This window comes from Cricetulus griseus (genome assembly GCF_003668045.3).
Source record: "Cricetulus griseus strain 17A/GY chromosome 1 unlocalized genomic scaffold, alternate assembly CriGri-PICRH-1.0 chr1_0, whole genome shotgun sequence".
Taxonomy (NCBI): Eukaryota; Metazoa; Chordata; class Mammalia; order Rodentia; family Cricetidae; genus Cricetulus; species Cricetulus griseus.
The window spans coordinates 65358647-65386297 of NW_023276806.1; the positions used below are offsets into that span (position 1 = coordinate 65358647).

The following is a 27651-nucleotide window of genomic DNA, read 5'->3' on the forward strand; positions in this document are numbered from 1 at the left end:
TGGTACTGAACGGGCTGTTTTGTTTTCTTTTTAGGGTGGTTGTTTTAAGTTTGAGATGGGGTGTCTGTACTCTACCCTGGCCTTGAACCCGCAGCAGTCATCCTGCCTCAGCCTCTCTAGTGCTGTGAGATTACAGGTGTGAGCCACCACGACTGGCATACTAGTGTTAGTTCTAGAAGACAGATACACTGTGCTAGATTCAATGAGCAAATCCCTGATCTGAAGCTTGTATTTGATATGGTATGAGACGGTGTAAAAAAAAAAAAAAAAAAAGGGTCTGGAAAGATGGCTCAGTGATTAAGAGCACTCCCTCCCTGCTCCTCTAGAGGAGCCAGTAGTCTGTAGTATCTATATCCTGTATCTCACATCTGCCTGTAACTCCGGCTCCCTAGGATACCAGGACTAAGGTGAATATACACATAATAAAAATACATTTTAGCCGGGTGTTGGTGGTGCACAACTTTAATCCCAGCTCTAAGAAGGGAGGGGCAGATCTCTGTGAGTTGAGGCCAGCCTGATCTGCAGAGTTCCAGGACAGCCAGGACTACACAAGAAACCCTGTCTCAAAAAACAAAAACATCATGGCCAGGCGTTGGTGGTGCATGCCTTTAATCCCAGCACTTGGGAGGCAGAGGCAGGTGGATCTCTGTGAGTTCGAGGCCAGCCTGGTCTACAAGAGCTAGTTCCAGGACAGGCTCCAAAGCCACAGAGAAACCCTGTCCTGAAAAAAAAGAAAAAAAGAAAAAGAAAAACAAAACAATCATATATATTATATATATATATATGTATATCATATATATATGCACACAGTTTTAAAAATTAAGAGGGTTCAACAGAACAATCTCATACAGCAGAAAGACACTTAAGGAAATGCTCAACATCTTTAGTCATCAGGGAAATGCAAATCAAAACAACTCTGAGATGCCATCTTACACTGATCAGAATGCCTAAGATCAAAAACGTCAATGACAGCTTAGGCCGGACAGGATGTGGAGAAAGGGGAACACTCCTCCATTGCTGATGGAAGTGTAAACTTGTACAGCTGCTGTGGAAATCAGTATGGCAATTTCTCATAAAATAAAATTAGGAATCAACCTAATCAACCCCTTTTGGGCATATACCCAAAGGAGGTGCATTCACACCGAAAGGACATTTGCTCAACTATGTTCATAGCAACATTATTTGTAATAGCCAGATCTTGGAAACAACCTAGATGCCACTCAACCAAAGAATGGATAAAGAAAATGTGGTACATTTACACAATGGAGTACTACTCAGCAGTAAGAAACAACGGCATCCTAAAATTTGCAGGCAAATGGACAGAACTAGAAAAAAATATCCTGAGGGAGGTAACCCAGACCCAGAAAGACAAATATAGTATGTACTCATTCCTAAGTGGATGCCAGACATAAAACAAAAGATACCCAGCCTACAATCTACAACCCCAGAGAAACTAGAACTCTCTTTCAGAAGCAGAAGGAAGCAGATGTAGAAATCCACAACTAACCATTGGGCCAAGCTCCTGGAGTGCAATTGAAGTGAGTGAGGATCGATAATATAAACAAGGAGTCAAGACCATGATGGGGAAACCCACAGAACCAGATGATCAGCGCTAGTGAGAGATCACTGACTCAGGTCTGACAAATGGGGAACCTGCATAAGACCAAACTAGACTCCCTTAATATAGATGACAATGGTGCAGTTGGGGCAATATATGAGGCAGTGGGTCCAATATCTAACTCTAATGCACAAACTGACTAAGTGGAGCCCATTCTATATGGAGAGATACCTTGTTCAGCCTAGTCACAGGGGTAAAGAGGTGCTTCAGTCCTGCCTCAGGGAGACAGATGATGGGACAGACTTAGTAGACTAGGGGAGGCCTTAACCTCTCTGAGGAGCAGTGTGAGGTGCGCGGGGGGCGGGGGGGGTTCAAAGAAAGGAGGGAGGGGAAGCTGGGATTAGATTGTAAAAAATAAATTAATTTAAAATTTAAGAAAGTTGTGGAGAATGCCCTGGGGCCCTCCAGTGTTGAGCAGTGCATAAAGATGTAAAACCTGGTAAAGGAGTGACCCAGTGAGTAAAGTAAGAAGAAAAACAGTAAACTGATTTCTCCAAAGATGAGAAGGGGAAAACTCAAAAGAAAAATGGTGATGATATATCTGAGTTGATTGCAGCTTAGAATCAAATTAAATACAGGCTGAGCTGAAGACAAACTTAGTGAAGTTGACATGTTAATTCTGGCCTGTAATCCTGGCACTTGGGAAGTGGAGGTAGAGTATTAACTGTTCAAGGTCAGGGGCCACTGGATGTTCTTCCAGAGGATCAGGGTTCAATTCTCAGCCCCAGCATCGCAGCTCACAACCATCTGTATTTCCAGTCCTTGGGGATCTAGAGTCCTCTTCTGGCCTCTGAAGGCACCAGGAATGCACTTGGTATACAGACATATATGCAGGCAAAACATTAAGTAAATAAATATTTCCATATAGTTTAAGGTTGGGGGTTAGGGAAACAGTAGGTAAAGTGCTTGCCCTCAGCATGGAAACCCAAGTTCACTTGCTTCCAGCCCACATAAAGCCAGGGCAATAATCCCAGTTCTTTTGTTTTTGTTTTTTGAAACCAGTTACTTCTGTGGTAGAGTGAGGAGACAGGAGACAGGAGAATCCCCAGAAGCTGAGGACCAGCTAGCCTTGCAGATGCAGTGGGAAAACAAGAGACCCTGTCCCAAACGAGGTGGATAGCAAGACTTGACATTATCCTCTAACTTCCACACATGTGCTATGGCACATATACCATTTCATGCACAGTCCCACACTTACCAGAACACACAGATGCAAAGTTCACAGTGCTGGTAAGATGGCTCAGTGAGTCAGTTGCTGTGCACACCTGGTAACCTGAGTTAAGAGTGCCCAGAACCCACCCATGTAAAAGTGAAAGGAGACAACTGACTTCACAAAATTTTCCTCTGACTTCCACATATATGCTGTGGTGTACATGCCCATATACCATTCTTGCATGCACATGCACACACACACACACCAACACGCTACACACGCACACGCACACATTCTATTCTACAAAAACAAAAATTCAAAGACATCCTTAGCCACACAGTAACTTTGAGATCCTTCTGGGTGACATGAGACCCTGTTTCTCAAAACAACCAACACCCCCTCAAAAAACAAAAACCCACAAAGGAACAGAGATACATTATGGTTTGAGTGTTCTTAAATGTAGCATAGATATTGTTGGGCGTGAAAAGCAAAACAACCCAGGAGTAGTTCTCCTGAGAAACCCACACCACACATAGGGATATCTTTTTTGTTGTTGTTGCTTTGGTTTTTTTTTTTTTTTTTCAGGACAGGGTTTCTCTGTGTAATAGTTCTCTCTGACCTGGAACTCCCTTTGTAGACCAGGCTGGCCTCGAACTCACTGAGATCTGTCTGCCTCTGCTTCCCAAGCACTGGGATTAAAGACGTGGGCCACCACTGCCTGGCTCTTTAAAAAAACTATGTTTATGAGTATTTTGCTTTCATGTAAGTATGTGTGCCATGCTTGATGCCCAAGGAAACTAGAAAGGGCATGAGGTCCCCTAAAAATGGAGCTACAGATGGTTATTAGTTGATAATTGCAGGTGCTGGGGATTGAATCCTGACTTCTTATGAAAACAGTCAGTGCCCTTACCCGCTGAGCAATCTCTCCAGCCCATCTTACTCCTCTGAACACCCCTGTATTAACTTCTGTGCTTAAGCTCTATGATAAGCCAAGCGTCCACTCAGGAGGCAGAGGCAGGCAGATCTCTGTGAGTTCCAGGTCAGCCTGGTCTACAGAGCAAGTGCCAGGATAGGCTCCAAAGCAATACAGAGGACCCTGTTTCAGAAAAACAAAACAAGACAACAAAACCAAAAAAAAAAAAGAATAAGAAAGAAAAAAGATAAAAAAAAAACATCTATTTTAAAAAGCTAGGCATGGCCAGGCGGTGGTGGCACACGCCTTTGATCCCAGCACTCGGGAGGCAGAGGCAGGCAGATCTCTGTGAATTCGAGACCAGCCTTGTCTACTAGAGCTAGTTCCAGGGCAGCCTCCAAAGTCACAGAGAAACCCTGTCTCGAAAAACCAAACCAAACCAAAAAAAAAAAAAAAAAAAAAGCTAGGCATGATGGCACACCCCTTTAATCCAAACACTTGGAGGGCAGGCTGGCAGATCTCAGTGAGGTCAGCCTGGTCTACATAGTTTCAGGACAGCCAGGGCTATGTAGAGAAACCCTGTCTAAATCAAACAAACAACAAACAAAAAAACTGTTAAAAATGTCTTTAATAAACTCTGCTTAAACACCAACAGAACAGTCCAAAAGAGAAGGGAGAAACTGAAATTTATTGAAGGCTTACTCAGTGTTACAAACATTCATGTTCACAATGTTTCATAGGTCAGGCAATTAAGGTTAAATAACTTGCCCGAGGTCATGCAGCTATTGGTGGCAGAGCTGAAGAGCCACCTAGATTCATGTCTCTTCTTGCCTGCCTCACCACCACATGGCATGGTACAAATCAACCTGGTCTCAAATACTCAGCCCTTTGCCCCCATACAGTGCCATTAAATATCAGAAAGAGGCACTCTCATGCTGGGGGGAGTTTACTAATTTTCCTCCATCAATGCTGTAAGCAGGGTGCGTCTCCTCCCACAGCTTGAACACCCATGCAGCACAGGACAGAAGCTCTGCCATCCTGAGGGACAGAGGCAAGCAGCAGGAGCGCCCAAAGGCAGGCAGGAAAGGAAGGCCTCGGGAGGGTATACAGCGGGTTTCTTTTGAGCCAGCCAGTACACAGGGCTGCCCGTCCCAACCAGCTGATGCCTGTGCCTCCAGCATTCATCTGGATCTGTTCATTGGTAGGTACAAGCCCAATCAGAGCCCTGTCTCTCGGCTGCCTCCGTTTAGGCTGAGGCTGTGTGGGCGTACACCGTGCTCCAGCCTGCGGCTAGACAGGAGTCGCCTCAGGGAGGAGCCAGAACTCAAATCACCACAGCTGCGAAGGTGAAGGCTCTCCCGACCTGGTCGTCCCCATGGGCTCCTGCGCACCTGGAAGGGGACACAGGAGAGGGCACTGGTATGGGCCAACCGAAAGCGCCAGGCTTTCCCAGTGATGCTTCTTGGCACCGCTAATGCTCACCTGCTTATGTCCGTGGGCTGCAGTCCCTGTGGGATCTGGGGACTTCCTAGACAGCTGGAGGAAACGAGTGACAAGGCCTCGGCCTGGCCAGCTCCCTTTCAGGTCCCCTAGAGAGTGGGCAGGTGCAGGACCTGAAGGCAGGGGAACCTTCTGGAAGGTGGGCACTGGGCGGCGTTTCTCAGCGGAGCGGGCACGCAGCAACTTGGGCGAAGGGCAGCGGGCTAGGCGGAAAAGGCAGGCTTCAGAGCAGAGCCCTGCAGAGAGAAGTGCGCGAGCGGAGAATGTGTGTAGGCCACACAGCGGCCCCACACCCTCCAGCTGTCTACCACATGCCTGACCTGTGTCTGCAGAGGAGATAGAGGCAGCTTCTTCCTCAAGCACTTTGGTATAAAGGTCCCTGAAGTCAGCTGGGGAAAGCAAAAAGGACAGTGTGAGTGCAATATGAACACACCTCTCATGCCACTGCCTACCATCCCGAGAGCCCAAGCTCAGGGGGATTGTTCTGGTTCTCATTCCATTCCCATTCAAGAGGCCATCATCCCTGGGCGTTGGTGGCGCATGCCTTCAATCCCAGCCCTCGGGAGGCAGAGGCAGGCGGATCTCTGTGAGTTCGAGGCCAGCCTGGTCTAAAGAGCGAGTGCCAGGATAGGCTCCAAAGCTACACAGAGAAACCCTGTCTCGGAAAAAAAAAAAAAAAAAAAAAAAAAAAAAAAAAAAAAGAGGCCGTCATCTCTGACCACAGCTACATGGTATGATGTAGGAAGATGGGATCTCACTGCTGTAGCCTCCCAGTTCTGTGCCCAGATGGGACATCGGGCATTTCCTGTGTGGCTGTGAACCATCTCGCTTTATATCTCAGTATCTCGCGGAGACTTCTGGTTGATCTGTTTGTATAACTGGGTGGTTATGTAGCCCAGGCTTCATAAAGCCTCTGTCCCTCAGACAGGCATTGCAGGAGTAACTAACTTCACATTCTTCCCCCTCAGGAACCTCGCAGAGTCCCAGTGCTAGTGGTTGCCCTTCCCGGAACCAAATGAGAGTGTGGCTCACCAGTGTCGCTGGAGGTGGTGATGCCTGGGTCGCTGTGAGACCTTGGCAGCAGCAGTGGTGGAGGGGGCGTCCGGTGAGGAGGCCGGTGCCCCGGTGGGGTGAGGGAACCTGAGCTATCACTGAAGCGTCGAGCTGGGGCTCGGGCAGGAGGGGGTGCAGCTGAGCGGCTGCCTCCTCTGGGGACCCGTCGCCTCAGCTCGGGGAAGCAAGGCCCCACCCAGGGAGGCCAGCCCTCCAACCGGTGGCAACTGCGAGCAGCTGTGGGGGCACCCAGTGGGGGTGGGGCTTCAGGGGCTGAGCAGGAGTAGGAACGGGCAGCCCGCGGGGGTCGCCGTGGCAAGGGACTGTCTTCAAAGGGGCCACGCAGGCCGCAGTCCAGGCTAAGGCAGTAGCCTGCTCGGCTGCGCTGGATGGAGCGGAAGAGCACATAATCCACAGAGCGCACAGAGCCCTGGAGTTCCAGCAGGCAAGAGTCTTCTGATGGGCTGGAGCCCCCAGGGAGGTCACCAATGGCTGACAGCACCAGGGACCCGCTGTCCATGGACACTGTGGGCGGCAAGGGAACGGTAGGTAGGACTGCAGGAGGGCAGCTGCCCTTCATGAGCCATGCTAACTCCAGCTATAACTTCAAGGAGACAGATAAGCTCAGGGTTCTAAGAAGCCACGGTCAACTCCAAACCATCAGCTGAGTTCAGCCTTATTTTTCCCTCCTCATGACCCCACCCTGCCTTGGTCAGCTCTGACCCCACTGTGCTCACCATCTACAATGGAGGCCACCCGCTCACAGACACAGGAGCCATCATGAAGCTGAGGATCAAACAGAGTGGCCTGCAGAAGACACAGGATCAAAAGTCTGGCTGGTCACACTGGCATAACCATTCCTATGCACTGAGAAGAGCTCTGGAGACTAGAGATTCCAGGGCAGCTTTGTCACTCTGTGTGAGTTAATCTGTTTTTGTTTGTTTTGGTTTTTGGGTTTTTTTTTTTTTTTTTTTTTTTTTGAGACAGGGTTTACTGAGTAGCCTAGGCTAGCCTTTGAATTCCTAATCCTGCTGCCTCTACTTCCCAAGTGCTGTATTTATAGGCATATGATATTACAGTTGGCTTTGTATAGGTCACTTATAAGGGCATTAGTTTCTGTATCTTCGTCTTTTGAGACAAGGTCACCGAAACCCTGGTTGGCCTAGAACTCTCTGTAGACCAGGTTGCCCCCAGTCTTGTGGCACTTGTTGCTTCTGCCTTTGCAGTGCTGGGATTACAGGAGTGGACCATCACACCCAGCGGCACATCTTTAGTAGAGAAAGACTAGTTCATCTCCCACCCACCTCAGCAGCTCTAGGGCAGATCAAAGATGACAGTGGGTGAGCTATAGAGATCATGAGAACGGTTGGTATCCTTATCAAGCAGCTTTCCAGGCTCTATCCACTGCTCCCAGCTGCACCAAGCCTTCTCCTCACCTGGCTGTCTCTTCGTAGCCCCATGACGGCCTCGTAAGAAGGAGGGCAATCAGTAGGGTACAAGGGCACTGGGCTATCCATGGAGCCATTGTACGTGATGCTGGCAGGATGAGGGAGACATCAGGGCCTGGAAAATAGCTCCTCCTCCACAGCTATACCTCCCCACCAATCCAGGCCCGGCCCCAATCCTCTCCCTGAGGCCCCAGCAGGACCTCACCCAGCCTCACCTTTGTGCATCTGTTTCTGAACTGCAGGTGTACTCTGGAGGGTAGTAGGGTGGTGGGGGCACAGGTGGGACAAATTCCTCCAAGTCCAGCATGGTGTGGAGGAGAGGAGCTGGAGGCGATGATGTACAAGCCAGGGGCCCTAGGGGGCCTGAGACTGAGCGTTCAGGGGCCAGCTGCTAGGGAGCAAGCCTGGTTTCAAATTTCTTTTCTTTCTGCTATTTTTATGGTCCTACCTCCTCCAAGAAGATCCAGTTCCAACCCTTCTGAACCACACCCAGTTCCTTCTTCAACCTGTGCCTCCTCAGTACCTCTAGCTCTAGCCTTGCCAGCTGTAAATCTGTTTTAGTCTCACATCTGTCCACAGCTATCATCTGTTCCCTCTCACCACAGGACTACCCATCCTTTATCCCGACTTCCATCTGGAACCCTCCTGATTTCACCCCATCCAGTCTTCCTTACTCCCTTTGGCCCTCAGCATCCCTGTAATACATATCCTCAGGTGACCCAGAGCCCCAAGCTCAAAATCTAGACCTGTAGCCACTATTTGCAAGCCCAATCCCAGCACACACTCCATGCTCCCACCAGACCTGTCTGCTTGGGCCCTGTCTCCCTTCTCACCATGTGCACCAGATCCAGGGAGAAGATCTGGACACAGCAGACGATAGCAGAGAGGGTACAGATTATTGCAGCACAAATGGTAAGCCCACAGACACTGAACAGCAGGTTCTGGAGAAGGAAAGAAAAGGTGAGGAATACATGGCCTGGGAGGGGCAGACCCCACATATCCGAGCCTTGGGGAACCCCAGGAAGGGAGACGAGGGGGAGAACCAGGATGATAGTGTAGGAGAAAGAGGTTGGGGAGGGTGTATTCACCTTGAGGGCCCCTCGGGCTTCATCACAGGTGGAGTTAAGGGCAACTTTCAGTTCCTGGCCCCACTCTGGACAGGGTCTGTGTAGAGGAATAGGGGGGCAGCACACACAGACCTTCCCTTCCTGTGTGGGAGTGGAAAGGGCAAGTCAGCCTGGATCAGAGCAAACTCAGGGGTCCCTCATACCTCCCCTAACCAGTTCTTTTCAGGTCTCCCCCCTCAAATCTCACCATGGAGCATTCTCGGAAGTCCCGAGCCAGCTGAGCATTCTTACAGGAGAGAACAGAGCCAGCCATGCTGAGCATGACACAGAGCACCGAAAGCAAGGAGAAGAAGGAGATCTGGGGGAGAGAGGATGTCATCTCAGGGCTGGGACCGTCACTGTACTCCTTTTCCACAGAATGAGCCACCCTCTTTTCCTAACAGACACCTTATGCCAGCCTGGCACCAACTGGAAAACCAAGTCCCTTCCTGAGGGTATAAAGGGTATATCCCCTCTGGTGTTGGGCACCTGCCTCCCAGTGGGCATTGGGCCTTGGCACCTACCACTAGAGTGAATGGACGCTTCCAGGACACAATGCCAACCAACCCGGAGAACGCCAGCTAGGGACAGAGTGGGCACAGGCTCAGCCTGGCAGGGGAAGCACCTGAGTGAGCCCCTTGCCACAGGATGCACCCAGCCCTGCAAGGAGGGAGAGGACTGGGAGAGGAAGGGAAAACAAGCTTGCAGGTGAGGAGGGTGGGGCCTGAGAAGCTTCTCCCACCCCACTACTGTGCACTCTTTACCCAACTCACCGAGAACCCAGCCCAAGACGGGCAGGACCTCTTGATGCTCTCGGTGGTGGTGACAGAGGAGGCCACCATGCTGAAGGTTACCACCAGGATGCCTAAGAGCACCTGGGCTAGCCCCAACGTGAGCAGGGCCTGCAGCCAAGGTCGGTGGAGGCGGAGGTGGGTAAGGCCCCGCGTACTGGGCCGGCTGGTCAGCGAGCGGCTGGAGTCACTAGGCGAAGGCATCATGCCTGCCGCCCGGTTGCCCATACCTCGCTCGATCCCCCTTGATACTTGGGAGCATCTCAGAGGTGCCCAAGGCCCCGTTCTTTATCCTTTCCAGCGCCCTCACTGTAAAGCCCACCTCCTGGCTAGGTCCTCTGGGGCATCGCCCAGGGACGCCAGCTAGAGGGAGGCCCAAAGGAGGGGCGTCACGGAGGGACAGTGGGGGGCTCCCTCCCCACCACCAGACGGGTACCGTGCCCGAGGCAGCGATGAGGACGCGAAGGCACCAGCTCATTGCATTTCCTTAACGAAGAGGGGTGCCGAGAAGGGCTGATCCCAAACTGAAGATAGAGTAGCGTTCCGGAGCCCAGGAAAGGGTGGGGAGGGCAAAGGCGAGAGGGATGCAAAGAAGTCTACAGAAGAGGAGAAAGATCTGCATGCAGGGACTAGAGGTGCCTTTGGTGATCCAGGGCCGCCTGATGGGGAGAGGCCACAGAAACTGTCTCCAGGGTCGGGGGCGGGGGGGCGGGACCCCGCTCCCCTCCCCACCACGCTCTGCTCCCTTAGCTCCTCCAGCCGCTGCAGGTCAGGCTCTAGAGGCGGGGGATGGGGGATGGTATGTGGTGCGGAGGAGGGGTGTGGTGGCTGGTGCAGTGCATCCCGGGAGCTGTAGTCTGAAAGCAACCCTGGGGAGGGGAGGAGATAGGGAGAGGCTCTCTCCAACCCCAGCCTCGCCCTTGAAGCCTGGCTGGTTAAGTATCATTTCTGTGCCCATTTTCCGTCCTACCCAACGCTTCAGGTCCCCGGGATGCAGAGTTCTCAGCAGAGGTGGCTGACTGCCCATCATTAATGGAAAGGGCTGGCAAACAGACTGGGCAGGAACTCCCCATGTCTTGGGCCTCCTACCACCCCACCCAGTGTGTCAGGCAAAACCTCTCCTGCAGACACGTGTTTCACTCCAGTGCCCCTCTCAACACTCTTTCAAAAAGCCTAATATCCAGTAAAGATCCAGGACATGGGGGAGTTTCAGTTATACTTTTTTTTCTTTTTTTAATTTAAATAACGGAAGAGACATCCTTGGCACAGCAGAGGGAAACTGGGTTTGGGGTGTGTGTGTGAGAGAGAGGTGGCAGCAGTGTGGCCAGATGGGGGACAAAGGCAAGTAATGACTGAGTCACAGTGGGCTCCCCACACCTCCAAGTCAGGTTTAGAGTCGTGGCTGTGGAATTCAGAGCCCTATAGAAGTCAATAAGTAGTGATGTCTCCCTGAATCCCTGAGACTTCAGGGATAGGGACTATCTTAGTTCCCACAGGTGGCAGGGTCAGGACATCCCAGTGGGGGTTATGGGACCCTGAAGGCATTTTCAGCAGCCCCTGCGGCTGCATTGGCGGCAGCAGTTCGAACTGCTGGGTTGGAGAAGACTCCGGCAGCAAATTCTTGCTGGGCTTTCTGAAAGCTGGCACCTGTTCGGCGGTACAAGGAGTGGATCTGCAAGAAGATGGCAGAGGCGTTACTACATAGGCAAGGCCCTCCCACCTCACCCCAAGCTGACACCACCACTCACTCACTAGCATGCTGTTCTTGCCTTTCCTTCTGGGATGGCACTCCCTCCAAGCACATAGATTCTCCCACCCAAGAAACTCCATTAGTTGAGAACCTAGCCCTTTGCTTACCCTGCCCAAGTTCCTTGTTAATGTTCTCCTCTGCACCCCTAAGGACTCACAATCTCCACCCACCCACTTCTACCGGGTCCCTCACCCGCTTCAGCATCACAATTCCCAGCACCGCGACGCCAGTGAAGAGCAGGGCAACCAGGAGCATGAGCACAGCTACAGCCGTGTTGGTGCTCACCGTCACAATTGCAGAGACCCAGCCACTGTGGAGAAGAGGTGCTGGTGAGGGACGCTGCTCTTGGCAGGGGCTGTTTCCCCAGTGTTCACTGGGCATGCTGTGAACATGCTCTATGCCCTCAGTGGTCACTCCTCTGCCAACACGGTGACATTCCATGAGCCAGTCCCACCGCATCTATTTTCTTTACACTTGTAACTCATTTCTGAAGCGTTAGCTCCTAACTCCAAACACCCTCACTCAGAACAGAATCTTCTCACTTGAGGGTGACATGGCCTCCCCCAGGAAGACTTCCTTTCAGCTGCTGCCTGTCTAGAGATCTCTGGGCTCTCTGGACCAAGCATCTTGACTTCTTGTTAAATGAACCTCTCCAGAGAAAGCACACATGGTCTTTTGCTGGACCACCCTACCTCCTAAGTGAATTGCCTAGAGTGGGAGGAAGGGGTGAGGGAGGGTAAATGGCAGCTCACACACACCTGAAGCCCCACCCTGGTATGCCAATGGCCTGGAGGACGAAGAACACATCCTGGACGAAGAAAATGAAGAAAAAAACGAAGAAATTGAATGAACTATCACTCCTGCAAAGAGAAAAAAAGAAAAGTGTGGGGGAATTAGAAGATGAGGGTTAGGGGAGCAGCCATGGGACCCATGGCAGACCCCCACCCTCAACCCTCCCGCACTTACCGGAAAGCCTTATACATCGGGCGATACCAGCAGACAAAGGAGCAGGGAGTGAAAAGGAGGAGCCAAAGCATAGACAGCCCAAAGCCTGAGCCACTGCTGGTTTCCACACAGAACTTGGCCAGGCAGGCGAGGAAGTTCAGGAGAAGAGCCAAAGTGCTGCCTGAGGGGCAGAGGACAGAATGAAGGAACTTTCTGGAATGCAATGAAGCCTGTCACATATGCCTTCCCAATGTGGCAGCAGCATGAAAGGATGGGGCCCACGCCCTGGAGAATCTACCCCACAGATCAGGTATGATCTCCTTGAAAACAAATTGGCAAGAATTCAGAATCCATTTACAGAACAATGGTGACAGAGAGAAAGGTAGGCTAAGAATACACAAACACACACACACACACACACACACACACACACACACACACTAAAAGACCAACCCTAAAGGTTCTTAAAGAAACGTTAAGTGTCTTGCTCTCAGAGCTTGTTCTAAGGCATTTAACAGATTTATGTGTAATGTCTCCCAAAAAGACTTCTCACACTCACACATCCAGAGGTAGTACATGGTGGATACTGTCTTCTGAAATTCTTGAGGGATCTCCATGGAGATGTCCTGGAAAAAGCAAGGCTGAACTGGGCAAAAAGATGGTAGGGGAGGCCAGTTGTTCTGTCGAGCTGTAAGGCAAAAAAACAGGAGGAATGCCTCAAAAATGAGTGTAAATCAGTAGGGGGCACTCTCCCCTCTCCCTCCATTCTTAAGTCTTCTCAATTGTGGGTCCAAAGAAACAAAAAGTGGGAAATAGTAGGCATGGTAGTACATGCCTCTAATCCCACACTGAGGAGGCTGAGGCAGGAGGATAGAAAATTCCAGTTCAGCTTGGTCTACACAGCAAGACCCTTCCAAGACAAGACAAAGAAGAACAGGAAATAATGGTAAGCAAACAGTTATTATCTGAAGTATCTGAGGCTCATGCCAAGAGCTCTACATAGGTGATTTTATTCAACCCTCACAATCTCCTACTTTGTAAAATGAGAAGAACGTTTTAGAAAACAGGAAGCTGAAGTTCAATATAAAGCACAAATAGTTGGGGTACATAGCTCAGTGATGGGATGTCTAAGATTAGCACCCAAGGGCTGGAGAGATGGCTCTGTGTTATGCACAGGCTGCTCTGGCAGAGACATAGGGCTAGGTTCCCAGCACCCGCATGATGGTTTGTAACAGGGAGGGGGAGTCAGGGGTCAGTTGCCCTCTTCTGGTCTCCATGGACACACTGCACACATATGTATTCACTTATATACATGCAGGCAAAACACTCATACATGTAAAATTAAAATATTAAAAGTAAATCTTTTAAAAAATTATGTAACTGCTTAAGAACCCATGGCTAAGAAGCAATGCCAACTATAATTATAATTCAGTTTTAACAATCTGACTGATGAACCAATCTTCTTATGTTTTTGTAGCTCCTTCCAAACTGTCAAGCACTCTTTCTCACCCTAACCAGGAAACACTTACTATGTGTGCCACCCAGGGCAACATGCTGCAGTTCTCGCTCCCGGCGGTCCAACTCCTCTGCCTTTCGGTTGAGTTCCTCCTGCTTCCTGAGCAGCTCAGCAGTGGCTGCAACAGCAGAAGCCTATGCAACATGAGCAGAGGCCGATGTGAATTCCAGACCCAGCACTGGCTCCTGTCCTCACCACCTGCACACCCCGCTTACCTGAGTGCTGTAGGAGCCATAGTTCTTGGGCTCTGTGGGGCTGAGCTTTCTTGAGGACTGGACAGAGGGAGCTGCGGGTGGCGGCAATGGGGCTGGGGCTGGGGCTGGGGCAGGAGGCTCATAGGCTGGTGGAGGCTGTTGGAAACAAGCCTTAGAGATCAACTAATGCCCTAGTCTGTTTGACATCATCTGCTACCAGAACTCATGAGCCACATCAGCAGCTCTTCTGCCTACCTCCTTGTTGTTTGTTTTGTTTTTGAGACAATAGGTTTTGGGGCTGGTCTAGAACCTGTAATCCTCCTGCCTCAGTCACGTGCCTAGACAGGAAGCTACTTCTTGTGGTTTTTGTTTGTTGGCTTGTTTTTTTTGGAGACAGGATTTCTCTGTAGCTTTGAAGGCTGTCCTGGAACTCACTCTGTAGACCAGGCTGGTCTCGAACTCACAGAGATCTGCCTGCCTCTGCCTCTGAGTGCTGGGATTAAAGGCTTGTGCCACCAATGCCTGGCTATTCTTGTGTGAATTTAAACTGGATAACTTATTCAGGACCTGTAGCAATCCTGGCCACAGTCTGTTATGTCTGATGCTTCACAGCACTTAAAGCATCTACCCATGCATCATCTTTTTAACTCTTAAAATTAATTTATTTACTCATCGTGAGTTCCGGCATGTGTTCTCTCAAATCATGGTGTGGATGTGGAGGTCTTGTGGAAGCTTGTTTTCTTCTTCCATCACATTGTTCTTGGGAGACTGAACTTGGGTCTCCCACATGGCACCCTGGCCTCCAACTTGCCACTACCTAAGGAAAACCCTGAACTTCTAATACTCCTGCCTGTACCTCTCAAGTGCTAGGATTACACACCTGTGTTACCTACCATACTGTTTATGTAGTGCTTTGGCTGGGGATCACAACCCAGGGTAGTGCACTTGATAGCAAGCACTTTACCAGTTGAGCTCCCCTCTTCTTCATTGTTTGCCCTGCGGTCGCACACCTAAGCCGGTTTCTCACCCCTAACTAGCCCCAACCTTGATTCTCTTCAAGTAAGTCTTCCCATAGACCAAAGATCCTCCCTAGACTGACTTTTCGAACTCAAAAATAGATGGCTTCGTTTTCCTGAGTTAGGCTTGTCCTGACTGTATGGCATCTCTCGGGGAGCTAAAAAAAAACACAACCTTTATCTTTCTTCTGAAAAAAAAAAAAAAAAAAGCCCCAGTATGCACGGACAGAGTTTACGCACACTCCCCCTTTCCTGCTCTTTTGTGCTCCTAATTGCTCACCTCTCGGTTCTCAAAAGGGTTGTAGACATCAAGCGTGGCATACTGCTGGCTGGGTCGGTGCTGGATCACAGCTGGGTCCTGAGAGCAGAGACTTGGCTCAGCGGGCACTCGGGGCCACGGGAATTCCTAGGAACTTCCCGAAACTGCTCGTGACTCAAAGTACTGAGACCTCGGTGCCACGCCGTTGTCTCCAACATTTGCCTTCAAGTCTATCACCCTATATTGCTAGAACCCACTCATGAGAGGGGCAGAGCCCGCTTCCCGTTAGTCCCCGAGTGCGCAATGGTCAGGAGCTACCGTCACTATGTAGCGACACTCCTTCCCTGAGTCAAATGTCACGAATGGGAATAGTAGCCCGATCCCTTAGAATTGGGGAAGACTGCCCAAAAGAGGCCGGCGCAAGTCACCTGGAAGGGATTGTCAAGCTCGTCGGAGTCGGGGAATGGGTTCCCGCCGTCTCTGCTCTGAGCCATGTTTGCAATTGAGCTCTGCCGCCCCTGCCCTCCACGCCCCTGCCGCAGCAGGAAGGCGGCGGCGGCCCGGAGAACTCCCTCCGGTGTGCTCGGTCCACCCGCTTCTGTGCGTTCCGATTGGCTGAACCAACCGGAAGAGTCACCAAGATTCCCGCATCAGTAGCGAACTGCGCCTGCGCCCTGGTATTTAAAAAAAAAAAAAAAAAAAAACCTAAAGCGGGAAGCACCTCACGTGACAACTCTGGACCAGTCTCCGCAGCCTACCGCCGCACTTCCCCCACGTGACCTCCTAGCAGGAAAGAAATACTTATCCCAGGCAGACTCAAGTAAAACAGCACAGACGGGAAATTTTTGCACTGGCCGGTGGCGGGAGTTTTCTTATGGGTTTCAGGCTGTATTGGTGGGCCAGCCTCAGGGGCCGCCGTCACACAGCCAGTAATTTACAGGGTCAAAGCTATTTCCCAACACTAACTACTCCAGATCACACAAGTTCTACCTGATCGCATCAGTTTTAATCTTCACTATCTTCGAACACAAAGTGCATTTAAACTCATAGTCTGGCTCTAACTTGGCAGGGCAAAGAGGCTCTGCCTTCATACTAAAATTCAGAATAGGTACCAATCGTTTTACCCCTTTACCCCAGCACCTTTGAACCTCAAATTCCAGGGATGGGGGTAAGATGAAGCATGTCATTTTATTTCACAAAGACTGTACAAAATCCCTTATAAAACATGGGGTAGACACCACCTGGCTACCTCATTCTGCCCCCCATCCAACTCCACATGAGGGGCAGATGAGGCTGAAGAGTGTAAATAGCAGTATATACAAGGCAGGGTTTGTAGTGATAGGTACAAGATCTGTCATATATACACTATTTCACATATTCACAGGTATAAAGGAGCCATGGGCAGGAGAGGGGGTGAGTTCTGGCTCTGTTCTCTTGTATAAAAAAGCACCAGTGTCCTGGACTGGACACCCACTGCTACACAAGAAGCAGGGGGGTCCAAGGCCTGATTGTCACCGACTGATATCCCGACTGGAGTCCCACAACTTGGTGTTGGGTGGCTCAGTCCGAAGGCAGGCGAAGAAAGGATGCTGAAGGGCTTCACCTAAGGTCAGCCGCTTAGCAGGTTCATACTCTAGCATACTTTCAATCAGATCGAAGAGCTGGTGGTGGTCCTCTGCCTCTGAGGTCAGATACCGCTGGTGGAGGGCAGGAATAAGGTAAAGCAGGATGCCTTACAAACTTTTATTATCTTTCTTTCCTTTTCATTCTCCTTTTAAGTCAGGATCTCTACGTAGCCCAGGTTGTTGGAACTATTCACGGCAGCTGACTGTGAACTCAATATTCTCCTGCCTCAGCACCCCAAGTGCTGGGATCACAAGCCTGTACCAACATCCCGAGCTCTCTACCTCCTTTAAAAGTCCCACCTTTACCTTTTGCAAAAAAGTACCAAGGCTTGGTTTGCATGTAATTTGAATGCTACCTTACTACAATCACATCATGACCAGCGTTTCTGATATGACAGCTCAACCTACCTTCCTACTAGTACAATTACTCCTTCATACTCTTTGAAAAGTTGTACTTGTATAACCCTGTCAACTTCATGAATCTTCTTTAGCTCCACATTAAAATGTAAGCTCTTGAAAGGTAGCTTATCCTGTCTGACCTAAAGAATTCAGGACATTGTTTGATCTCTGGTTGTCTTAAGATTAGGCTAACCTCCTTGCCTCTGTGAAACCATTCTTTCTTTTCTGTTCATTGTTGATCAAATTGTTTTCTTTCAGCTTTTCTTCCCTACTGTCCCAACCTTCTACTTATAAAATGCATTGCAGGGGCATACCACCCTAAGAAGGAAGCAACCTTTAAATTGTAGAAATAAATATCCCTGGCTGGGCTCACCCGCAGTGGTTTGCAGTTCTCACGAACGTAGCGCCCCGCTGATGTGTTTCCATCCCAATCCAGGTGACCCCGATAAAAATATTTCTGTTTTCTAGAGGGGAAGGGGAGGTTGGTGCATCAGAAGGTTCCCCTTTTATAAAATGCTTTCCCTGTTTACCCATGTGAAAGTGGGAGGCTAGGGAGGTATCAATGAAAAAAAGAAAATGATGTACAATAGACAAATTCCATGGAAAGAAAAGGGTAGCCCCTTCTGTTCAAGGTTCACCTTGTCTTTCGGATCATCCGAGAAGGGATAGGACCCAGGATCCTTTCCATCATGGCTAGATGTTCTCTGTTGTCATGGGTCTGGGAAACAAAGATAGATCTAAGCATGGCACTCAGGAAGGAATGCTGGGGACTTGTTGCTAGATGGGCAATGTGGAGGCCTGAGTAGGTATGTTCTCAGCAGATCAAGAAACCAAGGAGAAGAATGCCAGGTGGCCCAGTGATATCCCCACCACTTACCTGGAAGAGGGTGAAGCCAACGTAGTACTCAAAGATGATACAGCCTATGCTCCACACATCACACGGCTGTGACCAGCCCAACTCTGCACAGTGAGGAGCAAGAGGAATTATGATGCTTCAGAGACGCTATCTCACATCACCTCACCACAGGACAGCCCTGAGCTTCCTTACCAAGAATGACTTCTGGGGCTCGGTAATGGCGAGTGGAGACAATAGTGCTATGGTGTTCATGGTCAAAGGTGGCGCTGCCAAAGTCGACCACCCGCACATCTGTGCTCTTCACGCTGCGCTCATCTCGCTTCTAGAGCAGAGCAGATGGGGATGAGTCTCTGTCAGACTCAGATTCACGGACTAAGGTGCTTGAGTCGGAAAAAGTGTAGCCTGTTCCCAAATACCCAGGAAAATCTGGTTCTTGGTATTTTGTTGTTGTTTGTTTAAAATAGGATTCCACTATGTCTCCCAGTCAGGCTTTAAGCCTGCAGCAATCCTCCTGCCTCAGAGCCTCCCAAGTGCTGGGATTACAGGCATGTGCCACCACACCTAGCTCTTACAGTAGTACCTTAGAAGTAGGAAAGGAAGACAACTAAGAAATGATTATGGAATAATATGGAAGTCTCTAAGTACCCGAAGACTAGACTCAAGTGTCTGGTGTACTGTTCTGAAAATCTGTAATAGGTAGCAAAGGGTAAAGAGGACCTTTAGTGCTGAGACCTCAAGCTGCCAAGCAAGCTGTTTCCCTAACACACAGAAAGACACATCTAAGAGAGGGAGCACGGAGATTTTCACCCTGTTAGAAACTGTCTTTCAATTTAAGACTTCTTAAATTGTTCCCTTTTGACTTACTGTGGTAAGGGAACCAGCTGGAGGCAGACAGGGGGACATTAGTAAGAGAGAGAACACAGTGAGCTAACCACAGCCAGGTGGCCCAGTTGCCTGCCCCTCGGGACAGAGGCTGGCCCTGTCCATCTTACCTTCTCTAGGTTGTAGGTGAGTTCGTAGTCTGAATTCACAAACAGAATATTTTCAGGTTTGAGGTCCGTGTGTGTCAAGTTGTTATCATGGAGGACTGCGGGGAGAAGGCTAGATCAGGCTTGACCCAGGTGGCTAGTGCTAGCTGGCAGCAGCTGACCCCTGACTGAGCACCAAGGACAAAGCTGGTGAGGAGGCAGACCCTGACTCTCCTGAGACTACTTTCTGCTCTGCAACTAAATCAAATGCCTGGTCTAAGATCTAATCTACCCTGAGCAGTAAAAAAACCACACACATAGTTCATTGGATAGAAAAGCAGCAGTGTGCCACAGTGGGAGTTTTTGTCTGGTCTTCACTCTGGTCAGACATCCTGCAAACTCAATTCATTAAAACGGCAGCATTGTGAAAATGCAGAGGAACAATGGCTCTGGATTCTGAAGCTGGCACCGAAGTTGAACGATTCAGGGTTCTCCCATCTGCTTTGCTGAAATGAAGAGCGCCTCACTACACAAACCTAGACCCCAGCAAGAGTGTGTGTGTGCGCGTTTGTGCGTGCTGTCCAGCACTTCTCCAAGAAAGAAGGGATGAGGAAAAGACACTAAGTGCTGTGGGTGTGCAGTAAGAGCAAAGATGCTCACTGATGGGAAAGACACCAGTCAAGGAGCGAAGTACAAGAGATGGCAAGACCCACAGGTGTGCAGGTACACTGACTGGTTAGGGGCTTCTCAGCACACAAGTACACAGAAGAGGTCTGATGGAAGGAAGGCTGCCCCAGAGTCCGCCTCAGCCCACCCCACTCACACTTGACGGCCTGGCAGAGCTGGAAGGCCATGTGGCGCACTTGGTGGATGGGGTAGGGCAGGTAGTTGTTGTCTTTGAGGAAATCGAAGGTGCTAAGGCCCAGAAGCTCAAAGGAGATACACATGTGGCCATGGTAGTCAAACCAGTCAAACATCTGGACACAGAGGCTGGGGAAAGACAGGGGAATTTGGATGTCTAATAAGCTCCCAACAGCTCACCACCCCACCAAAAGGAAGGACAGCACAGTTGTTGATTCCACAGTTGTATAAACACACGCCAGTTAATGTCACTAATAAAGGCTAGGAATGTATGTCACTTGGGAGAGCGTCTACTTAGCATGCACAAGGCCCAAAGTTCAATCTGCAGCATCACATAATAACAGTTACGATGGCATGAACCTTTAATCTCAGCACTTGGGAGGTAGAGGCAGGAGAATCATAAACTCTAGGTCATCCTCAACTACACAGTGAGTTTGAGAAGGTTAGCCTGGACTACACGATACCCTGTCACTCAAAAAAAAAAAAAAAAAAAAAAAAAAAAAAAAAAAAAAAAAAAAGAAAGAAAAAAACCAAAATTCAGTTCAGCTTTTTGGAAGTACCAAAAAGCCCTACCTGCCAAACTCTCAAACATATTTTTGTAATAGTTTAAGTAATTCAAAACCTATTAGCTGGACTGGGCTGTAATTCAGGAATACAGCACTTGCCTGGCATGAAAGAGGTCATGTTCAATCACCAACCTCAAAACAAGGAAAACAAAATCTGTCAAGCAGGGTGTGGTGGTGGACTCCTGCAATCAAAGCACCCAGGAACTTAGAGGCAGGACAATTACCATGAATTTGAGGCTAGCTTGGGCTATGTAATGTGACCCTATCTCAAATACCTCCTCCCCCCCAGCTATTGGCTGAAGAGCTATTAGCACCAAATTCTAAACAATGTGGATTCTCAATTACAACATTACCTTTTTTATTAAGTCTACGTCTCACTGTAGCCCAGTCTGACCTAGAAATTCCTATGTAGCCCATCCTGGTCTCAAATTCATACAGCATTACATCCAGCCCCATCAACTGAAATTTACTACCAGCCACTAGGCTGCTAAGTTTATACTTACTGTTTTGTTAAATCTAATTTGGCTGGGGATTCAGCTCAGTTGGTAATGTACTTGCCTAGCATGCACACAAGTTTAATACCTGGTACCACCACATAAAATTAGGTGCAGTGGTGTACTTTTATAATCCTAGGTGAAGGCAAGAGGACCAAGAGTTCAAGGTTATCCACAAAGTTCTACAGCCTGTTGTTCTTCCTCAATCAATTAATGCTTAGGATCAAATCATTGCATTCCACCAAGGGTTCTACTACTACCACCCCACATTCTCACTTCAAATGTTTGTTTGTTTTTCAAGACAGTGTTTCCTGGTTGTCCTGGAACTTGGTTTGTAGTCCAGGCTGGCCTTGAACTCACTGAGATCCGCCTGCCTCTGCCTCCCAAGTGTTGGGATTAAAGGTTTTAATTGAAAGATTTTATTTTTAATTCTGTGTGTGAGTTATGTACATGTGACTGCAGGTTTCTGAGGAGGCTGGAAGTGCTGGATTCTCCTAGAGCTATTTGTTGTTTTTCTAGACAGGGTTTCTGTGTATGGCCTTGGCTATGCTGGAACTTACTATGTACACCATCCTGGCCTTGAACTCAGAGATCCATCAGCATCTGCCTCCCAAGTGCTGTGTGACACCATTGCCTGGCTCCTAGTGTGAGCTTCTATGTGGGTGCTGGAAACTAAACTCAGGTCCCACCTAATGGTAGTATACACTCTTAACTGCTGAGCCACCTCTCCAGTCCTAGTCTCAAACTTCTGATTCTCCTGCCTCAGCTTCCTGAACAAATTGTTTGTCTATGTTGTACTGGGGTTTGAATTTAGTACTCTGAAGGTAGTTGGCTGGCACTCCATCCCTGAATTACATCTCTAGCACCCTTTTCATTTGTGAGAAAAGGTCTTACTAAATTGCTCAGGCCACCTTGAGCTTGCTCTGAGGCCCAGGCAGACTTTGTGCTTCCAATCTGTCTTTTCCTCTTCTCTCAAATGGGTGGAATTACAGGCTTGCATCATCAATAGTGATGCTCATCAATGCCAGGCACATTCCCAGATTGCAGAGCAACCTACATGTCATAAAAACAAGTGGAGTGGATTAAAAAATGTCAGAGGCCTATCCTAATGGCCTACTACTCTCATATGATCTAAAGTTGAATGGATTGGGTGTGGTGGGCACACCTTTAATCCCAGCACTCAGGAGGTAGAGGCAGGAGGATCTCTGTGAGCTCAAGGCCAGTCTGGTCTGCAAAAAGGTCCAAGGCCAGGAAGAACCACACAGGGAAACTATGTCTTTTAAAGGAAAGAACGAATGGATGAGAAACTCTATGTTCTCCTGCCTGCCTGCCTAGCCCCGTCTGGAGTCTTCCTTCTGCAGGGTAGAGTCCCTTAGCCTCACACGCTCCTTTGCTTGCTTACTTCTTGTTGTCAGGATCTTTCTCATTGATCTTCTCTAGCACGTTGATTTCTAGGCGAGCTGCTTCCTTGTACTTCTCCACATTCTTAATGATCTTCAGGGCAACTCTTGCTCCGCCCCTGTAGGTCAATAGGGGAGGTTTTTGTTAGGTTCAAGAACATCTCAGACAGAATGGATCAGTGTAAGCACTAACAAATTCTGTCTGTCTAAGCTGCAAACAAATGTGATGCCCTCATAATCTTCCATGCCTAACAAATGTGCAGGGAGCAGCAGGCCAGCAGTTACCTGCGATGGTCCACACACTGCACAACTCGGCCAAAGGTACCTTCTCCTAAGGTGCTCACAATTTCATCTGAAACGAAAGAAAGTAGGGTCGGGGAGAGGGAGGGAGAAAAGGGGGGGATGAGATGAATTGGAAGGAAATAGGGCACAGCAACCTGGGGTGAGGAGATGAAGGAAGGGGGAACAGATATAGATGGCTGCAGGGGAAGAAAACCCCTGTGTGACTCCCACCACCTTTAACCCAGGGGCCATGAGAGCTGGGAGTGGACAACAGGTCAATTCTCAACAGCAACTCAAACCACCCAGATGAGCAACACCACTGAGAAAAGGCAAAAGAGGCTGTGACTTGGGTTGGCATGGGACGTTAGGATGGCTATGGGACCATTACAGGCTATAGGATTGTTACGATTTGGCTTGTACATCGCTCTTGTAGCCAGTCCCCGACGTGGTAGATGAGGTGGCCCTCAGCGTCGTCCTCTACACTCTTGGCTCTCCGGCTGCTGTGCTGCTGTCGGGGGGTGGGGGGGGTCGGAGCAAGCCAGGTGTCGGATCGGGGGCCGGAGGGAGACGGGGTGGGTGGTGGAGGGGTCACCGGTCACAGGCGCCCAGCCAGGGGGGACAGACGATGATGGGGGACAGTGGAAGGGAACACGTCAGATGTGGTAAGGCGGATCGGTGTGAGAAGAGAGAGCGGCGCATAATCCCAAGTCCCCAAACCCAAATCAGGACAGGGAGAGGCACGGGCAGAGCAGAAAAGCGATGATGTTGCAGTGTTACCCACAACCCCATGCTATAAGAAGCACCCTTCTAGGCAGACGCAGTCTTCCCTCGCCCCCCCAACCCAAACTCTCCTGTTGAGGGGCCACAGAGATCAGGGTTTGGGAGACACAGGCCTTTCAAAACCAAGGTCTTCATCAAAAAAATAAAGGCCTATAGGCAGAGCAGCTGTTCCCAACATAAACCCAACATATCCAACATATCACTTCTATCTCCAAAGTAGACCTGGGGTCCCTCAAGAGTCGGAGAGCTTCCAAGAGGGTAGGCACACTCAGTGCCCACTTCAATGTTCATGCTCCAAAGCATGACTGAGAACAAGGGGACTTTTTATTTATCAGGGTCCCCGAGGGACTCCAGAAGAATGGGGAGAGTAAAGGCCTGGGCTGGCACTCACTGAAGATGAGCGGCTGAAGGTGCGGCTACGTCTCCTCCGCCGTCTATGTTTCCTCCGGCTGCTGCGCTGGCTTCGGTAACTGCTGTTCTCCCGATGGCACTCATAGGAATGTCGAAAGTCAGTGTCATAGTAGGCATCTCCACGGTCCCGGCTATAGTCATTGCGTCTGTAGCTGCCACAGTACCGACGATCATATACCCGCCGGTCAGATGAATGATCATCATAGCTGCTGTTGGATAACAAATATCCATCAGGAATATCAGGCCAGGCCACATTCCCTGCCACCATGCAACATGGTCCTACCTTAGGGAAAAGAGCCATGGGAGTATCCCTTCTGTGGTGGTGGGGGGCTCCTCCTCCTCTCCAATGACACAAGGAACAAAGAACCAGTTTGCTCTCTAATGTTTCCAAATGAAATTTGGCCTTGTTCCAATCCAACCCACTCCTCTCCATACCACTGAATTATTAAAACCCCACAGACCTAACTTTCATGTAGCTCGTGAGCTCTCTTTAGCATGGCATGTGCGGCCCTGCCCCCTGAAGACATTTCTACCACTGATTCGCATTTGCCCCACCAGGCAAGCTTAGGTACCCTTTCTTAAAAGCTGTCCTTGAGTCAGGCATGGTGGCACACACCACTAATCCCAGCACTCCAGCAGAGGAGAAAGATATATGTGGTCTACACAGAAAGTTCTAAGCCAGCCAGGGTAACACAGTGACACCTTGTCTCAGGAACAAACACAAAAGGGCTAGAGAAATAGCACAACAGTTAAGAGCACTAGGTGCTCTTTCAGAGGACCTGGGTGCAATCCAGCAACCACATGGAAGGAAGCTCACAACCATCCGTACCTCCAGGTCCAGGGGATCCCATACCCTCTCTGACTAATGAGGGTACCTACCAGGGATGCATGTAATCCAAGACAGACATGTAGGCAAAACACTCATACACATAAAATTTAAGGAAAAAAAAGGTAAGTTTCTCCTTAACGACACAGGTCCAGATCCATTCCAACAATGCCTGGGGGTACAGCTTCCACCCCTAAGTACTTCCTCTACAAAAGCACCTTTCAGAAAAATTCTTTTTTTGAGAGTCTCAAAGAAACTGTATAGATCAGGCTGGCCTTAAACTCAGTATGAAGGAACTGTATAGACCAGGCTGGCCTCAGACTCAGTATGAAGCCCAAACTAGCAGTGGACTTGTAACCCTCCTTGTGTCATCCCAAGTGATGGGAGTCATTTTTTTTTTTTTTTTTGGGTAATGCCAGGAAGTGAACTCAGGACCAAATGCTTATTAAGTACATGCTCTGCCACAGAAGTACATACTTAGCCCACTGGCTTCAGCATGTAACCAATAAGCACTTATTGAATAAATGAATAAACCAGTGACCTGGAGTCAGTCTCTCTTCCTGAGGCCTCACCTTCGGGACCGAACATGATAGCTGTCCTCCCTCCGCCGCCGCCTTGTCCGGTCACTGCTACTTGACCAGGAGTGACTTCTTCTTCGCTTATGCTTTCGGCTCCGATAGTGTTCGTGATAACTCCCCCGGCTACCACGTTCTGAGGAATGGTACCTTCGTGGATGAGGCATCTAGAAGGGAAGCAAAAGCAGATGGTAGGAACACTTTTGAGTTCTTAGAAGCTCTCTGGATCTGTGTGCTTATGAAGATGCAAAGCCACCTTCTATGCCTTTTAGCACAGATTCCTCAGTCTTTGTGTTTACAACTTTTGCTTTATGGATTATACAGCCACCTACAAATTTTGGCTGAAAGCTCAAGAAAGTCAAATTCAACTGCTCTACCTCAAACATGGCTCCATGAAGACCGTCAGGTCTGAGCCACAGTTCATGACAGGTAACAAGTGTGTCTGATAAATATTGCCACAGTTCATCTCTGCTGCAATCGAAGTTATGAAGCTCTGCTGTCCCAAATTCTTCACAAGCAAACAAAGTAAAGCTTCAGTTTACATGGCTGTTTTAGTTATTAACAGCAAATCCCTCCCCCCTTACTAGATTAGGAGTACCACAAGGGCAGGACTTCAGTTTCCCAGGATCTTACAAATACTAGCAAGTTCTAGGGACCAGGGTGTGGTCCTATAAATAAATGTCTCTCAGACATCTGGCTAAATCTCTGACGTTATAAAACAGTACCACAAAGTAGTTGTACATTCCCCACCACCACTGTATTTAGTAAGTAAAAAATAATTGGGATTTGCCTTTTCTTTTTGGCTTTTCAAGATGGGGTTTCTTTGTAGTTTTGGCTGTCCTGGAAATCTCTGTAGACCAGGCTGGACTTGAGCTCAAGACATCTGCCTGCCTCTGCCTCTCAAGTGCTAAGATTACATGTGTGCCTGGCTTTTTTTTTTTTTTTTTTTTGGAGACAAGATCTTTTTATGTAACCCTGGCTGGCCTGGAACTTGCTATACAAACTTGGCTGAACTTGAACTCAGAGATCTTGTTAGTCTCTGCCTCCTGAGTGCTGGGATTGAAAGGCTTGCACAACCACATTTGGCTTGTTTTCTTTTTGTAGGAAGTGTGACTTAACATATCCTAGGCTGCCCTCAATTTTTAAAAATGTTTTACTTTATTGATGTTTTGCTTGCATGTATGTCTGTGTGAGAGTGTCAAATCACTTGGAACCGGAGTTACAGACAGTTGTGAGCTGCCACATGGTTTTGGAATTGAACCCAGGTCCTCCAGAAGAGAAGCCAGTGCTCTTAGCCACTGAGCCATCTCTCCAGCCCCGTCCTCAATTTTGATTATGTCACCTAGGATGGCCTTCACTTGCAAGTGAAGAGATAAGAGCAGCCTCATCATACCTGGCTTACCCAGGGCTTCATGAATGCTAGTTGAGCACCACCATATCAACTGAGCTATATCCTCAGCCTAATAACTAGTTTTAAACTAGTATCAGTACTACTTGGCTGACAGCTGGGCCTCCTCCATTAAATAAAACTGGGCCGGTTAAAAGTTATGAGTAATTTTTCAGTCAAAGGAAATACTCAGAGCAAAAATCACTGTCATAATTCAGGAAAAGCACAGGACAAACTGAGTAAGAGGAGTCTCAGGAACAGCCTTGATCCAGGACTGAGGACATGAGGTCTGCAGGTTTAACGCCAACATCTGGTTGCCATTCTGGGCCACTTCCTCCCAACCTTCTTAAAGTAAGGAAGGTGACCTACAGTGCATTGGCCTAAAGTGACTGGCAGAAAACCAAGAAGATGAAGCAGGAAACTTCCCTAGGTAACTCAATCTTGATTAAACTGATTAACCTAAATGCCATTTTACTTAGGACACCCTACCAACAAAGTCACTCGGGTCTTTCTTAGAAAAGCAAATCCAGCCTAACTTTTCTCAACTTGAACATCGTGTCTCCAGTGACACTTCTCGGTTCGTATTAAAGCCCTAGTCCAACTTTTGCACGTATGGAACCGCTCCCTCCAAGTTTACTAGAGGTCTCCCGGCTAAGCGAGGCAGGTCCACCTCCCTCCCTCTTATCGCGCTACTCTGCTGCTTCCAGAGCCCAACACTCCTTCCTAATTTCGCCTCATCCCGTCGCCGCCCGTCTGGTGGTAGCCATCTTTCCGCGGCCCCAAGGTCCGTCAGCCCGCGCGCTCACCGTTCTGGCGGCGAGGCCCGTGCGCTTGTCCCACAGGAAGTCCGTGATGGCGGCGGCACTGCGGCCGGAGTCCCGGCACCCCCGCGGCGACGAAGTGCGGTTCCACCCCCCAACCCGGGGCCCTGGGACCTCCCGCCCCGTTCCCGGGCTCTG

The 27651-nt window shown here is 49.2% G+C and overlaps 3 protein-coding genes across 11 annotated transcripts; all 3 read right to left on the reverse strand.

The window, feature by feature from the left end:
- Positions 1-4294: 4294 nt before the first annotated feature.
- Positions 4295-10641, reverse strand: Fam189b (family with sequence similarity 189 member B). Of its 4 annotated transcripts, none has more exons than XM_027393206.2 (12): positions 9565-10641; positions 9316-9372; positions 9000-9110; positions 8774-8893; positions 8519-8626; positions 7901-8073; positions 7674-7773; positions 6975-7044; positions 6217-6762; positions 5505-5573; positions 5167-5420; positions 4295-5075 (listed from the first exon to the last, which is right to left on the reverse strand). In XM_027393206.2, exons 1-12 carry the CDS (start codon positions 9808-9810, stop codon positions 4902-4904), a joined length of 2028 nt encoding a protein of 675 aa, XP_027249007.1. In that variant the 5' UTR covers positions 9811-10641; the 3' UTR covers positions 4295-4901. The 4 variants fall into 4 exon arrangements, with proteins under 4 accessions (XP_027249007.1, XP_027249008.1, XP_027249006.1 ...); XM_027393207.2 differs by having other exon boundaries at positions 5167-5387; positions 7901-8076; XM_027393205.2 differs by having other exon boundaries at positions 7901-8076.
- A 148-nt stretch (positions 10642-10789) lies between these two features.
- Scamp3 (secretory carrier membrane protein 3) lies at positions 10790-15876 on the reverse strand. 2 transcript variants are annotated; one of them, XM_027393214.2, is made up of 9 exons: positions 15691-15874; positions 15284-15361; positions 14009-14143; positions 13807-13927; positions 12837-12965; positions 12299-12458; positions 12091-12192; positions 11525-11642; positions 10790-11254 (listed from the first exon to the last, which is right to left on the reverse strand). In XM_027393214.2, the coding sequence occupies exons 1-9, from the start codon at positions 15754-15756 to the stop codon at positions 11108-11110; spliced, it is 1056 nt and encodes a 351-aa protein (XP_027249015.1). In that variant the 5' UTR covers positions 15757-15874; the 3' UTR covers positions 10790-11107. The 2 variants fall into 2 exon arrangements, with proteins under 2 accessions (XP_027249015.1, XP_027249016.1); XM_027393215.2 differs by lacking the exon at positions 11525-11642 and having other exon boundaries at positions 15691-15876.
- A 549-nt stretch (positions 15877-16425) lies between these two features.
- On the reverse strand, positions 16426-27648 carry Clk2 (CDC like kinase 2). 5 transcript variants are annotated; one of them, XM_027393212.2, is made up of 13 exons: positions 27499-27648; positions 25303-25472; positions 23885-24110; positions 23134-23218; positions 22717-22783; positions 22434-22550; positions 19934-20100; positions 19135-19229; positions 18335-18464; positions 18164-18246; positions 17925-18004; positions 17660-17750; positions 16426-16959 (listed from the first exon to the last, which is right to left on the reverse strand). In XM_027393212.2, the coding sequence occupies exons 2-13, from the start codon at positions 25470-25472 to the stop codon at positions 16774-16776; spliced, it is 1497 nt and encodes a 498-aa protein (XP_027249013.1). In that variant the 5' UTR covers positions 27499-27648; the 3' UTR covers positions 16426-16773. The 5 variants fall into 5 exon arrangements, with proteins under 5 accessions (XP_027249013.1, XP_027249012.1, XP_027249011.1 ...); XM_027393211.2 differs by having other exon boundaries at positions 23134-23221; positions 27499-27647; XM_027393210.2 differs by having other exon boundaries at positions 23885-24113; positions 27499-27647.
- Between the last annotated feature and the right edge of the window lie 3 nt (positions 27649-27651).

What these genes read in the sequence shown, in the direction of transcription:
- Clk2 (XM_027393209.2), bottom strand. Translation starts at nt 25,472, where the DNA reads ATGCCTCATCCACGAAGGTACCATTCCTCAGAACGTGGTAGCCGGGGG. An exon ending in GGACTGGCTACAAGAGCGAT is followed by an intron (nt 22,784 to 23,133) that starts GTACAAGCCAAA and finishes CTTTCGTTTCAG; the next exon opens with ATGAAATTGTGAGCACCTTA. An exon ending in TCACCTACAACCTAGAGAAG is followed by an intron (nt 18,465 to 19,134) that starts GTAAGATGGACA and finishes GCTCTGCTCTAG; the next exon opens with AAGCGAGATGAGCGCAGCGT.
- Fam189b (XM_027393205.2), bottom strand. Translation starts at nt 9,810, where the DNA reads ATGGGCAACCGGGCGGCAGGCATGATGCCTTCGCCTAGTGACTCCAGC. An exon ending in CGTCTTGGGCTGGGTTCTCG is followed by an intron (nt 9,373 to 9,564) that starts GTGAGTTGGGTA and finishes CTCTGTCCCTAG; the next exon opens with CTGGCGTTCTCCGGGTTGGT. An exon ending in TATCTCCTCTGCAGACACAG is followed by an intron (nt 5,421 to 5,504) that starts GTCAGGCATGTG and finishes TTCTCTCTGCAG; the next exon opens with GGCTCTGCTCTGAAGCCTGC.
- Scamp3 (XM_027393214.2), bottom strand. Translation starts at nt 15,756, where the DNA reads ATGGCTCAGAGCAGAGACGGCGGGAACCCATTCCCCGACTCCGACGAG. An exon ending in ATACCAGGGTGGGGCTTCAG is followed by an intron (nt 11,643 to 12,090) that starts GTGTGTGTGAGC and finishes TCTTCTCCACAG; the next exon opens with TGGCTGGGTCTCTGCAATTG. An exon ending in GAATTGTGATGCTGAAGCGG is followed by an intron (nt 11,255 to 11,524) that starts GTGAGGGACCCG and finishes ATCTTCTTGCAG; the next exon opens with ATCCACTCCTTGTACCGCCG.